The sequence below is a fragment of the Meriones unguiculatus genome, chromosome 19, assembly GCF_030254825.1.
Source record: "Meriones unguiculatus strain TT.TT164.6M chromosome 19, Bangor_MerUng_6.1, whole genome shotgun sequence".
In the NCBI taxonomy this organism is placed as follows: domain Eukaryota; kingdom Metazoa; phylum Chordata; class Mammalia; order Rodentia; family Muridae; genus Meriones; species Meriones unguiculatus.
The window spans coordinates 56,589,291-56,604,238 of record NC_083366.1 but is presented as its reverse complement, the minus strand read 5'-3'; the positions used below and the strand labels follow the sequence as shown (position 1 = coordinate 56,604,238).

Genomic DNA, 14,948 nt, shown 5'->3' with positions numbered 1-14,948 from the left:
GTAGAGATTCCAATGCAGTTTCACAAGTACGCAGCGCAGGGCAGGCTTCGGCAAAATTGTTTTGCAATATTCATGGTGTGGGTTAGCCTTGCTTGCATTCATCAAAGGACGATTCATCCTGGCTGCTGAAGAAGCCAAAGGAATGCTCTCTCCATCTCCTAGGGCCCAGAACACCTCCTCCGGAGAGAAAGACCTTTGACTTATAGTCTTACCGTGCCTCCACAGACACAAGACACACTACGAACGCATCTCAGTACTTTGAGTCTGCAGGGCTGCCAGGACAATCCTTCTAACACACTGTGCTTCGTGCCTGATCTGTGTCCAAAAGACCCTGCAAATAGCATTCATTCAATTCTACTTTGAGAACAGGAGCAAAAGCCATGACCTGGAAGGGGTCTGAACAGGGGTATCAACTTCACCAAGGCTGCTGGGGCATCCTGTAAAGCAATCAGAGCTACACCCAGAAACCACTTCTGTGGGGCATTGCTTAAATCTTTTTTTTTTTTTTTTTTCCTAGACTTTTAATCCACTGGGAATTTAGAGAGGGAGGTTGGAGGCAAAACTGATTCTGGCCCAACTAAGTCAGGAAAAGAAGTAAGAGCTGAATTCCACCCCCCACCCCCCCTCTCCCCACCCCTCCACCCCCACCCAAGACATGCAGTCTGCCTGGAACGCATCCCAACTAGGGGATAGTCATTGAACAAGTCCTGGGGCCCAAGGAAAAGGAACTTCTGTCTCCTAAGTGACTCTCTTTCTCTGTAGAAATCTCGAAATGGAACTGCTATACAAATCATGTTCCGTGCTTTGCCAGAGAGATTCTGCCCCTTTTAAGCAGGGCTTATCAAACAGTAGGGTTCTCCCTGGATAATAGGTGTGAATGGGTTAATGGGTCATTTGAGGGAGAGAGGTCAGAAGGAAAAGACCTCAGTGTTCAAAGCTGGATCTGGCAATGCCAAGCAATCAAAGAGCCGAGTGCTGGACGGACAGGCGTGATGTATAGGGTGCGTTCTATAGGAACTGCATGGATTCCCATCTAACCTTTATCCCCATCGAAGACTGCCAAGGTCTCTTAATGTGTCTGACACTCCTCTCTGAGGTCCCAGTGAGACGGTCCCGGAAAGCCTGGCGCTCCTGAGTTCCTTTTCACTGAAGGAGAAACGTTTTCCAGCTCCTAGCAGGCTGATTTTGAAAAGTACTTTAAACATTGAAAAGAGAGAGAGAGGGAGAGAGAGAGAGGGAGGGAAGGAGGGAGGGAAAGCAAACAGCCACGGAAAAGGGAAGAGAAAGAGAAAGGACAGAGAGTTATCAGCAGGGGTGGTTAGTAAAAAAAAAAAAGGCGGGGCGGGGGGCTGGAAACAGAAAACCTTTTGTTTCCCCAGCTCGTTTCAGGTAGAGCTTGTAAGGTGAATGGCTTTGAAATGAAATGGGTTTAGGAACCAGTTGCCGGGTCACAGGAAGCGCGGTCGTCAGACTGCTCTGTGAATTCGGATTCTTTAAGATTTAGCCTAATCTCAGAAGGAACGCATCTCCTTTGTCTGGTTCCCATTTCTTTCCTCTTTAAAATCTTTATTTCGCGGGGTGGTGTTTTGGGGGCCGCCTCCCCACTTTCTGTTTTTCTCCTCCGCTTTTTTTTTTTTTTTTTTCCTTTTTTCTTTTTTCGATAAAGTGAAAAGAAATGATCGTATTACACACTCTCGGGTCGGAGCGTCTCAGAAGTCAGAAGTGGGCGGGGCGGAGACGGGGGCGTTACCTCCCTCCCACCAGCCAATGGCGGCGAAGGATGCAAATGAGGCCCGCGGTCTGCGGCTCTCCCTCCAGGCGGTGAGCTCAGAGACGCCGCAGCGCGCGGGGAGGCGGGCTTGCTTCTCTTTGGCGTCCAGCGCTCCATGGAGGGGCGGACACCGCAGTGCCTCACTGAGTGACCAGCCAGGACCGGGGCTCCCCTGACCGCCGCCGAGATGAAGTATAAGGTAAGGGGGTGCCTTTCACACAGGCGTCCTGGGTTTCTCGCCCCGACCAGTGCAGGGATCCCTGTGCGTCTCCGGCCTCGCCGGGCTGCGTCTGGTCTGGTTTCAGGGTTCCCGGGTGTTTGCCCGTGAGCAGACAGCGCGCCCCCAGACCCGCCGGTTCTCGGGACCCAGCGCTGGAAGCTGCCGTGGGCAGCGGGAGGCGGCGGAGGAAAGTTAGCGTAAGGTGCGGCCGCTGGAGACCCGCAGCAGGCGCGTCGCTACCCGACCAGAGCCCACCGGGGAGCCTTAGCGGAGGGAAGAGTCAGAACTGCTGAGCTCCTGGCCGGCTCTAAAAGCACCTTTTCAGAGTTCGTCCTCAGCACTGGATCTGGGAAGCGGTCTGCCCTGGGCACTCCCGGCAGAAGCAAATTAAAAACCCAGACACCATCATAGCGGCGACGATGGAGAATTCCCACCTCCTTAGATAGCTTGGCTTTATGAATAAACGGGTGTTAGTCATTTCTGGGTAACACTTTATTGAGGTTTGAATGGGTCTGAAAGAATGAAGGCTCCGGCTGGCTTATTTTCCCTGACGCTTACAGAATGTCGTGCTCATATTTTGGCAGCGTTATTTTCCATTGCATTTTGCACCACGGTTTCTGGGGTTACTCTTGGCAAAATGATTGTGACTTGCTCAGCACATCCCGCCTAAGGAGGCAGTTTCCAAGGGACTTGGCCCAGTAGCAGTTCGTGATGACTTGGCCGTGCTTATTTATTATTCTTTTATTATTATTATTATTTTAACGGTGAATAGACATTTAAAGGACAGTATTATTACAAAAAATCATTTTGGTAAGGTAGCTTAACAGATCCTGTTAACTGACCTATGGAGCAGCTAACTTCGCTTCCCTCAGAGGTTTGTAGCTTCTGGCCCTTCCTTTTGGACAGAGGGCTGTAATCACTTGCTGAGCTAACAGCCACTGGTGAATATCAATCTTTTGTTCAGTGCCTGTAAATCTTGTTCAAAAGCTGTGAACCAAAGCCTGGGTGATGGGTCTTGACAAAGTTCCAGCAGTCTGAAGACCCAGGTATCTCTTATCACCCTACTATCAGCTTTCGGTGGTTTTGGATATCAGTGGGTAGGAGCAGATGATAGGATGGCTCCAGGATTCAGTCAGAAACACAGCTTTCTACCTGGCAGGAACAGAATCTTTTTAGAAGGGTTTCTCTCCATGGCTAAGTCTCCTTGTTCACAACTGATGGGGCTACATGGTATTTAGCCTAGGATTTTTTTTTTCTCCCTTTCTCCCTGTTGTTGAATCAAGACTGTATTATAGAGGAAAGGGAAAGGATTCCATGTATGATTGGAACATTAAATGGCTGGTGTGAAGTTTGAGTGCTACAGTCTAGAAAGTGATGAAGTCTAAAGTCACTTTGATTCAGTGACCTCATCATGTTTAGCTCTGCTCTTTATGGAAAGAAAGTATCATGGGGACTGATGATGTTCACTGCAGGTGAGAAATTGCAACTGGGAAAAGCCTCCCGCTCAGATGGGTCTGCCCAGGGTTGAGCACATTGCCAAGCAGTAGAAAGAAACGGTTACTATTATTACTAATTATTATTATCGCATTCTACTTCACCTGCAAAAATGCTGAGCTCCTCACACAGAGACACACAGACACCCCGTGTTAACCGTAGGAGAAGCGAGCTACCTTCCTCCTGCCGTGAAGTCTATTAGTTAATGAAAGATAACTGTCTTTCAGGAGAGAATTAGTCATGTTATGTGGGAGATGGCTGAAGTAGAGGCATGACGACTAGAGAGTTACAAGACTGTCATATTTAACTCTCCCCATAGCTCTCAGGCACACTCATTTTCAGAGCAATTGTGGCATACACAGGCTAAGTGATTCTTCCAATATATCAGCTGAGGATTGCGGGATTAGAAATTATCTGGATCTAATACTCATGATTTAAAAAACTACAAATAGAAAAAAAAAAAAAACTGAACAAGAGATCCTCTGTCAAACACCCTGTGACCGGTATGTTCTGGTCCCAGAAAGTTCAGAACTATTTCATCCTAAGTGTTCCTTCAGGGTGTCTTCTTTTGTTTAGTTTCAACGGTAACTCTACCAAGTGAAATACGAAGTTGGCATTTATTTGTTTAATTTGAGCTACCTAAGATAATTATTAGATTGTAAAGCCCTGGAATTATCTCTTAAACACTGTGTTTCGCCATAAGCTATAAATTTAGCACAGGCTTAAAAATGGATCGTTGTGAAATTTATAAGTCAGACTTGAAAGGTTTCTTTTTCTTTCTTTTTTCTCTCTCTTGTTAACCAGGTAATCTTGTTTAGCGACTTCGGGAGTTCATAACTAGTGAGCAATCAGTTTCTGCTCATTTTGTCCTCAAACTACACAGCTCCAGGTGGCTGGCAATTATTTATAATGATAAGATCTATGGAATGCACGCTATTGCTTTAGGCAAATCTTTCTGTTTGGCGCACTTCTAGCCTGCTTTTTATTTTTACTTATATTTTTATTTGTCCAAGGGAAGACTGTCATAGGTGTTTAATGTTTGGTTTCTCTTAGAAGAGTCTGTCTGCATGACAGTAAATTGGGGAAGCTTCCTTTTTTAATTTACATAAAGAAGCCAGGCACGGTGGAGCATGCCTTTAACCGCAGTGCTTCAGAAGGCAGAGGCAGGTGGATCCCTATGAGTTTCAGGACCGCCAGGACTATATAATGAGACCTTGTCTCAAAGACAATGACACAACAAAACGGACTATGCAAAATCCCTTTAATGTATAGCGTATGGTCCTTGTGCCTCTGTGGCCTTGGCTTGCTTGTCCAGTAGAAGATCCGAGGGTCTAGAGGGCTGGTGGGGATTGCCCTTTGTCCTGAAGCTGAGGGACTAGTTCCAGTCCCTTGTCTTTATCAGAAGCCCTAAGGGCCCTGCCCACATAGTGTGGGCTGGGAATGGGGCCCTGTGCACTTCATGCCCAGCCTGGAAGGTGTTCAGCAAAGGCAACCTGTGGGTGAGTTCTCGTGCCTGAGACACCTTTGTGGTTTTGCCAAATTTCAGAACCCTTACATGTCTATAGTCAAAGTCTAACCTATTTTCTAGTCAATATTAAGAAAAAAAAATCACTCTTAAAAGTTTTGACTTTAAAAGTGAAGCATGGTTGAATATAGCAATATAAACAAAAACAGTCAAAGCAAACAAACAAAAACCCTATAGTCTGGAATTCAGATTCTTGTAGTACAGTTGGATGGGGCCAAATAATTCAAGAAAAGGGGAAACATATCACAAAAAGCTTCTGGGGAGGAAACTTTGAAAATACTCTTTATTCTCCAGAGCTGTCTTAAGGGAGATGCTGCAGCAGGCCTTTGGTTTATGTAATATGGCCATTTATAACATACGCAAATGTCATTCCCCTCTTTGCGTTAATACTTTGGCCTTAAAACCTTTCTCTTATTTGTTGTATTCAATTCAAATTTAAGGCCCCTTCCAGCCCCACCTGCTTTGACAATGCTGTCTGTTGTCTGTGAATCTAAAAGCACCAGAAGATGTTTTGAAAAACATAGCTTCGTTATCCATGGTTTTATATTTACTTAGAAAACCCAGTTCAGAGCTCAAGGACCGACCTGCCCAGAAGAGGCTTTGTCAAGATGCAGGTGTCCTGTTAATAGCAAGTTCAGCATGTCGTTACAGCACATGCTGGGTCCTTCAGCGTCCCCTCTGGTTGGACCACACACCATCTCTATCTCAGTCCCTCACAAGTGCCTTCCCGTGTCCTCCGCCAACAGTCTCTGACAAGGTAAAACAAAAATAAAAATAAAAAAAGGCTGGACCAAACCCTGCCTTGAGACACCTTTCCGAAAGCCTTGGCAGATTCCATCTGTCCTTTGTGTCTTGGTGGCAGTATCACAGCTTAACCTTTTCAGATGAACACTCCTTTGTGTCTCTCATACCAGATGGTTGTGGGACTCACTCCCACCCAACTGCCCACATGGATGACACTCTAGTGCACATCTTTTACCCCTTGCCTTGGCCTTGGCTGCTCCTTGGACCTTTGTCTCCTCTAATCCCTGAAACAGACTTTTTTTTTTTTTTAACCTCTGCCCTCCTCTGTTAGCACTGCCTTACTTATTAACCCCTTTCAAACAAACCACTATCTAAATGATACCTGCAGTGGACTCGGTTTTAAGGAAGCCACATTGAATACAAGAGGCCCATCCTTTACTGATATGAAGGGGCAGATCGACAGACAAGTCTTTGTTGAAAGTATAACGGAGGCTCTGTTAGCCTTGAACAGGAGGGGACTTGGCTGTCTATACTCTTATAATAGTAATAGAAACAAGATGGAGTGCGGAGAAAGACATTTCCATTTCTTGTGACTTTAGGCCCCATGATCTTGGGCAGAAGCTCAGGTTTATCTGCAAATTTGAGAGATTATTAACTGCTTTATACTACTCTTCTGAAGTCTAGGCTAATGTATAAAGTTCTTATCCTGGATCCTAGTACACAGAAAGCAGGCAATGAATACTAGCTGGCCCCAGCTCTCCTTGTAGAATATGTACTCAGTAGCTATTGAAAGGTTAGGGTTGGTTTTATGGCAAGATTCTGTCCAAATACCAGTTACTAAATGAAGCTGGCTGAGTATTAGGAAGTATTCCACAGGTAGGAGGACATGGGGCCTGCTCATCCCAGGTAGAAGGACCCAGCAACATGCTTATAACACACAGCCTTCACATGCCAATGTCATCTCCATAGGCTGGTTTCTTCACTGTGACTGACAAACCTTGAAATTCCTAAAGTTACAGGACCTTCCTCTCAGTGAGCACTCAGCACCTACATCAGTGCTGAAATACAGAAAACACCTATGCCAACAGCTTTTTCCAATGGTTCCAGTGTTCCATGACACATTCGAAAGAGTGTGTTTATTTCAAATCCCACTTTTGCCTCTGTCTGACAGTATCATTTTCGGCTACTACTTTAGACCATTGTCTTATTGGATGGCTGGAAGAAAATAATATATGAAGGTCATCAGTTCCAAGTGCATAGTAGGCATTTGATAACTGACAGCTGTTTGTGTCATTATATGACATACAATTTTAGATTGATAGATAGATAGATATGTAGATACATAGATACATAGATGCCCACACAAATCCATGAATAGTGATAGAATAGCATAGTAGTTTGTCACAGTTATGATGTGCTCAAGGAGCTGGCCATGGAGAAATCTGCATCCCTAAACAGATACGAAGATACACTGAGATATTAACATTACACAGTAAAAGATTTAAGAGTATACAGTTGTATCCTCTTGGGAGGGGAGATGGCTCAGTGGTTAAAAGCACTCTGTTTGCAAGCATGAGGACCTGAGTTCAGATTCCCCAGCATGATAACCTGTCACTGCTCACACCTATAACCCCAGTTCTGTGGGGGCATGGCTGCAAGGAGGGTTGCTCATGCCTGCTGCCTTTAAAAATCGTCAGCTCCAACTTCAGTGAGAGACCCTCGCTCAGGGAACGAGACAGAATGACAGAACAGGACACCCAGTGTCTGCTTTCAGCCACACATCATGCATTTACACCACACATCATGCATTTACACCACACATGCACACGTATATACCACATATATGCCACACAGGGGTGGGGGGGGTTTACCCTAAACAGAAGGCTGGTGAGGAAGGAAAAGGACATTTATTTAAAGAGGTTCAATCCATGGCAAGTGAGTTGGGGGTTGTGAGAAGTCCATAACTAACTCTTTCTTATCCTGCTGCAGACCCAGAGATGTCAACTTCACATAAGAGGTACCTATTTTTAGATCATTTTAGGGTTAGAAAGCAGTAGACAAGTTGATCTGGAATGCTAGACCCTAGGACCTCAGAAACATATAGACTTAATTACCAGGCCCCTCTGCCAAAGACAAATGTAACAGTGCCCTTGGGAACAAATACCATCTTTCCAACTTCAAATGCCAGAGCTGCTGGTTTCCTAGGCAATAGCTGATTGCAAAGACCATGGGCATGGAAAGAAGACGAAAATCCCCAAAGCCCTGTTTAGACTTCGTCAACAACACCCCCTCCGTCTTATTTACTTTGAGCGTTCCAGTCATCTCCCTGCGGTAGTTCTTGCTGGCTAATGAGGACTCTGCATGCCAGGGAAGCTGCAGTCTACTGCCAGGACTCTTCCTGAAGGTTTTTGCACTGTAACGTAAGGGATCTTGTTGGAGACCTTTTCCACCCCTAAATGGGAAGGCTGGATCTTCTGGAGGGTGCTTTTAATAGACAGTGTGATCTGGACAACTTGAGGGAGGGACATCATGACAATGCAATTGATACTCTAGAGAGCATGGTTACTGATGGTATGTGACAGCACTTTGTCATGGGTGAGGTGGGACCTTGGGGCAGCTGATCATGATGATTTTAAAATTGTCCATAGAAGGGCTAGGGAGATGGCTGGGTTAGTAAAGTGAAGTGCTTGCTATGCAAGCATGAAGATCTGAGCTTGATCCCTAGCCCCCATGTAAAAAGCCTATGGATGCTTTGCTGGAGAGACAGACACAAGGGGATCCTTGCTGCTTCGCTGGCCAGGCAAGCTAGATCAATAGGTGAGCTCCAGGTTCAGTGAGATACCTGCCTCAAAGACTAATGTGGGGGCTGATTGAGGGAGACACCTACTGTTACTCTCTGTGCACACACACACACACACACACACACACACACGTGTGCACACACACATGAACACACACACACAAAATTGCCACTGGAATGTCTTCCTCCTTTGCCTGGGCTTTATCATATCCACTGAATTCCATATATGCTTCAAGGCTGAGGACGGGGGTAAGTTGGACGGGTGTTATGTATCTTAGCAGACCTTGGTGTTGCAAATTTTAATTCCTCCTGCTATTTCTAATATATCAACGTAATAGCTATAAGATTTAAAGGGGGAGGGGTGGACGCTCCTTGTGTGAAATGCTGATGTTTGTGCTCACCGGAAATAAGGATGGAACAACGATGGATGTATAAAAGTGCCATGCCGACCACAAAAATGCTTGACGGCTCCTTTTGGAGATCAGTTTTAATTCTTTATTTATTCTTACGGGGAACAGTGAAAGGATGAGGTTCATTTGCAAAGCTCAGTGGAAAGTTGCAGTAATCAAAACTCACGAGCCACTCAGACGGGGACCATGTCTCCTCCTCCTCTGTGGGGGTGCTGTGTGTTTCAGCAGCGTGGCGTGCCCTGCATACTTGTCCTTATTTCTTTCTGTTAGGCAGAAGTCCTCTGGTGACTCCTGTATTTTAACGGTAAGCTCATTGGTCGTAGTTGCTGGTTTGTTGTGCCTAATTTGGCTTAGCACCCCGAGGCAATTTGGCTGAAGCTCATCTCAGCTTCTCTGTCCTCATGGCTCTGCTCGTTACCCATAAAGGCAGGTCTGGGCTTCTCTACCCGCCAAGGACCCCCACCTCCTAGAAATTAGCAGTAGCATGCAACACCATCACGCTACAAAGGGCAGACACACAGATCTGTGCACACTTGGCCTTCTTGAAAGTCATTGACTTGACTGGTGGTCATCTGCTGATCGGATTGGAACACAGCTTAGAGCTTAGCAGGAAAGTGGCCCAGGGGCTAACACAGACCATAGAATCCTGAGGCCCCAGCTTGCTGGGACAGAGTGCCAATGCTGGGCTGATTCTCGGTCCCATTCCATGCCAGGCTCTGTGTGATATGTGAATGGGACACAGGGACAGGAACAACAGAAAAACCAAGAGCTCTTTCTTCCTGGGCCCATTCACTGTGAAGCAGACTCCCAGTGAATATCCCAGAGGCTCAGAGGCCCCAGGGTCATATCCTATTCCCTTATTAAAGGTCATCTTGTCAATCGAGAACACTTATTTTCACAGACTCTTACCTGTACACATTTTTCTCTTGAATCCTTAATTTAATTACAGTAGAGATCCCTTAGCAAGAAATGTATTTTCAGATTATACTTTGTTTTGAGACATATATATATATATACATATATATATATTTCACAAAGCTATATCCATATTTCACAAACCAAAGAATCAGACATATGGTCTGACAATGGCAAGGATATTTGAAACTGAGGACTGTCTTGGGAAGTTCAGAAACACATGGCCACTGTACAGGCGGTCAACATGAGCTGCCCCAGAGATCAAGCAACTGTCCAAGCTCTATCCCATTTCCCATATGGCAGCATTTTGCGGGAACATATACAAGAGCACTTCCTAAAAAGGGGGGCGTGGCTGGGTTCTTCATAAAGAGTCAGGAGTAGCCTCTAGCCGTAAATAATAGGGCACTATTTTTTTATGCCTCCGTGCGGGAATAGGCATCTTTGGAAATGAAAGCGAGCTCCTTTTGAAATGCGGGCTTGTTTGGCACACCTGAGCGGGGGAGTTGTGTTTGAATTGTTCTTGCTTTAAACCTGGTCAGGTAGCTCCTTGCCTCATAGCCTGCAGCAGCTCCAGCCGTCCTCCCACCCGTCCTATTAAGATCTTAATTACAGATGCAGCAACTTAGTTCATAGCTGAAGGGAAAGAATTTTCCTTCTCTGAACTGTGCCTCCTTTTGGTGTGGCGGGTATAATCGTGATGAGATCATTCCTGGTTTGTGTTCTTTTCCTGGAGGAGTTTTTCTTGTGTTGGGAGGAGGAATGTGGTGAAGACACAATCCTCTGAGCTCATCGCAGTGCTCCCACCTCATAGAGCATCCTTTTTCTGAAGGATGAAAGAGTGTAAGTCCGTGAGCTCTCAAAATACCTCCAAGAAGAACTTCTTTATTATGCTGACTTTGAAACAGAGGCAATTGTCATTAATCTCGTCCAAGGATTGAGACTAGACTTTCCTAATGAAGTTTAGCAGTCACTTCTCCACCAGCCAGTGAAGGGCTGGTTCATGCATTCAGCAGCATCATAGGCCTAGATTCCAGCGACACAGACACATATACACACACTGTACCAACCAAGAAATATCTTAAAACGTTGAATGTACCCTAGCTGGACAAGATCTCTTCTACTCTGAGCTACCATTCTTTCTCTTCTGCTTCCTTCTGCTTAAACATAATGGCGTGGCTTTATGTGATGGAAGCCCAGAATTTCACTCCCGGAAGTGTTTGCCATATGCTTCTATAGGATTAGCCCTCCACGGGAACACCAGAAAATACTTAGAAGCATAAGATCTCTTACAGGCCAAGTGTGAAGCCTCCAAGCCATCTCCATGACAGCCACTTCTCCCAAGTCTGTATCCCTCTCTGAGTATCTGAGGAGCGTTGGAGTATGCATCTAGACTTCAGTTTTACAGAAAGCTGCTTGTTCTCAGTCAGTAACAAACTGATACGCTGTAGCTTTGAAAAGCTTTGTCACCACTGCTCAGTGGCATTGCTGATGATATATGAGTGTACACACCTCTTAGCCAAGGGTGTGGATCCAAGCTTTAAAACCCTTTGAAGAGCTCATAGGATAAGTAGATAATAGCAGTAAGGCAACAAACCCGCAGCAAACGACTTTGGAGGAAGGCTTTCCCATTCATGTGGGTATGTGTATGTGTGTGGAGGCTGGTGGCCAATGTCAGGTGTCCTGTTCCTTTAGGCATCGTCAACCTTGCTTTTTTAAGTGAGGGCCTCTCATAGCCTAGAGCTCACCAATTAGGCAGGACTGACTGACCAGCCAGCTCCAAGGATCTACCTGTCTTTATTTCTTCAGTATCAGAATCACAAGTAGGTTCCACCATGCCTAGCCTTTCTTCACATGAGTTCTGGGGCTTGAACTCAGGCTCTGACAAGGAGGGTGGTGGCTGGTGGTGTATTTGAATCAACATATTTAAGTATAACCTTGGACTCATATTTTGGTATAGGAAGATAAAGACACGAGGTTATAAAAACAAGAGGATCTTTTCATACTTTCAAACACTTTATAGATGTTACGGCTTGTGCATCTTGGATTTTGAGAAGTGATATCATTTTTGGAAATATGCTATAATCAAGTAGGTTGGGATCTCCTGCTCCTGTTTAACCTAATTCTTGTTTCTCTTCCCCTAATACCTGAATGTTGGGGGACTTGTCTAGACAGGCAGTCAGCTCTGAGCCAGTGCCAGCATTGTAATGCTGGCTGGAATCCAAAAGGTTGTTTTATTGTTAATAAAACCTATCTTTTAGGTGAGTGGGTGTCAAGACTTCATCATTATATGGCGCCTGTCAGATTTATCTAGGACAGAACCCTAAAAAGAGTTTATGCTTGCCCCATGTTTTTGATCCTTTGCCAATACACTATATTGAAAACCATCAAAACAAGGCAACCTGGGACAAATGCTTCACAGCAATATCACTAAATTCTTAAATGGAGCAGTCTGGGGAGGGGATTCTGGTGTGCATGTGGGGAGCTCTAGCGGGGGAAGATAGCCAGGTGCGATCGCTGGCTTTGCTGTTAACATAATCTATGACCTCCTGGCCTTGAGAACAAAGACGCCTGCTATAGTTAGTGCTGGTCAAGCTATGGGCAACTAGGTTGGAAAATGTATAGGGGAACCTATATGCTTTCATCTTCTGGAAAATCCTTAGTGTCACATAAGTATAGTTCAAAGGCTATGGTCAAGTGGAAAATTGAACTCTTAAGAATGATTGCTTAGTAGGCAGCTATGATGTGATATCATAGGATAGATATAACAATATTATCATCCTTATGGAAAAAAAAAACCTAAGTCCCTTTTCTTGAATGTTGTCAGCATTCAAATTCATCTTCCATCATGGATTAAGACATTCTGAAGTCACACACAGACTAGCATATCTACCTATCTATCCATCTGCAATGTTTTTTTTCTGCAGAGCAAAGGCTTCTGTTCTAGTTTTGCATGGGAAACAAGTCTCAGCCTATGACCATCGCCTGATTTTGTGTATTAATTTTTTTTTAATTCTAGTTTTCTTTAGTGTGTATATGTGTTTAAACCATGTTCGTGGAGGTCAGAGGAGAGCTTTCGGGAGTTGGCTCTCTGCCTCCCCTATGGCTTCGAAGGATGGAACTCGGGTTGTTAGTCTTGCTTGTCAAGTGCTTTTACTCCCCTGAGCTATCTTGCCAGCGCCTCCATCAATCTCACATTATAAGAGAATGTATGATATCCATTCAGATACAGAGAAGAAGTGGGGCCAACCTTACAAGAAACATTCCAGTCTCCTTGGTATGCTGTCCAGATTATGTGGCACAAACCTAATGAGATTGAAATTTCTTTCTGGGATCTACATATTAAATGTTAAAAATCTTAGGTATCCTCACTTTCTTCAGAGAGAACCATCACTTTGGCTTATAAATCATCAAAAAGCAGTGGGTTACAGACCACTCAGCAAACAGAAATAAGCCAGTATATAGATTCATACGCCTGGGGGATTTGTGGGGACCCATTCACACAGTGCGACACACAGGGGATATTAATGTTGGCTTCTGCCTTCTCAAAGAATCCCTATTGGAACCTAGTATTTAATATTGTATCTACTGAAGCATCTCTCAGTAAAAAAAATTCACAAAACTGAATCTGATTATCACTCTAGATCACAACACTTGGGTCAAATTGAATGGTGTGAAGAGTCACAGACGGTCTAAGTTATTTGCAGAAGCTTTCGAATTTAATAAAAGCACTTTCCGGGAAACAAAAATCATCCGTGGAAAGGTGGCCCGCTGGCCAAGAGCAGTCTTCAGTGGGGAATGCTGAACAGCTCTCCCCCAACCCCCATGGTCAGAAGCTTGACCAGCATTCCAAGATGTAGGAGCCTGGTACTACCTTTCTGTGGGCTGTTTCCGGTCACCTAGTGGAAGTGAGCGGAATGCAGTGAACAATGATTACTCAGAAAACATCCATATCACAATATATTGTATCTTCTACTTTCTATGCCCAACGATATCACATCTACCACTTAATAATAGCTAGAGGTTTCAAATAAAAAAAAATGAGTATTCCATATCTTCATTTGCAAGAACAGAAGTGTGAGCCAAGTATCAGACTCTTGATACTTGTAAATATCCATGCTTTCAGACACTACAATTGCTTTCCTTAGGGGAAGCATACCTTCCCAACACGCACACACACACACACACACACACACACACCACATCAAAAATGCTGATGAAAGACAGGAGGGGAAATGTAACCAAATGGTAGGACTAGTCTCTGATCAAAGCTGATTTTGTCAGCAGAAGCAAAAGCACACGAGCCTTTCTTTCTCTTCATCAAGTGTGCCCCAAGGCTGACCTTGGCCATGTTCATCTCTCAGCAGCTTCCTCTAAGCACGGATTTCCTTGATGATGGCCATTTCCCATAGCAGGCCTGTTTCTCAGGATCTGGTCTCTGAGGGCCTGTGTGTGCATGTGCTGGAGTGCATGCATGTGCTGGGGTCCACCAGAGACCTGTGCTAACATTTGGGGGGGGGGTTGGGCACAGGAAAGTCTTGTCATCGAGAATGAGGCAGCCCTGGGGCTTTGGCAGGTTCTCCTGCATAAATAGAGAATGAAGTAAAAATAATAAGAGGAAGCCAATCCATTGATGATGCTGTCGGTCACAGCGAGTGACACACCAGCCATTGTGTCTCAGCTCTCTTCAAAGAGCAGCATGAATGGTCATGGAAATTCCACGTCACACCTCTCTATATTGGGAGACACAGATAATTTCCCTGGCAGTAGGACCAATAAGCTTTCTTGACATTTTGATAGGGCTGGGGAAAATAGGGCGGGGGAGGAAAGAGGGTAGAAGTTGTCTTGCTCTCCCCTACTGCCAGGTTTGTTTTGTTTTCCTGATTTCCTACTCCTGGGCCATAACTCCTGGGCCCTCAAAAGAGCAGAAGCAAACTTTCTGGTAAAGAAAGTATGTGAGTGCCACTCTGTCACCTACCAGACACAGAAGAGGAGGCTTTTTAAAGAGACCATTGTATTCCATGTTGCTGGGTTGGTCAGTTCCTCTTGGCCTTCCTGTTTGCTCAGTAGTT

The 14,948-nt window shown here is 45.0% G+C and overlaps 1 protein-coding gene across 2 annotated transcripts in view; it reads left to right on the top strand.

Moving 5' to 3' along the window:
* The window catches only part of Nedd9 (neural precursor cell expressed, developmentally down-regulated 9), a 170,648-nt gene that overhangs the window by 120,069 nt on the left and 35,631 nt on the right, over window positions 1–14,948 (top strand). Inside the window, exon 1 of one of the 2 annotated variants that reach the window (XM_021647292.2) lies at window positions 1,833–1,970. The exons of the other annotated variant lie outside the window; for it this stretch is intronic. Within the exon in view, the coding sequence (XP_021502967.1) occupies window positions 1,959–1,970 (12 nt within the window). The 5' untranslated portion in view covers window positions 1,833–1,958. Of the gene's footprint in view, window positions 1–1,832; window positions 1,971–14,948 lie in introns of those variants that run through there. 2 annotated transcript variants of the gene reach the window in all.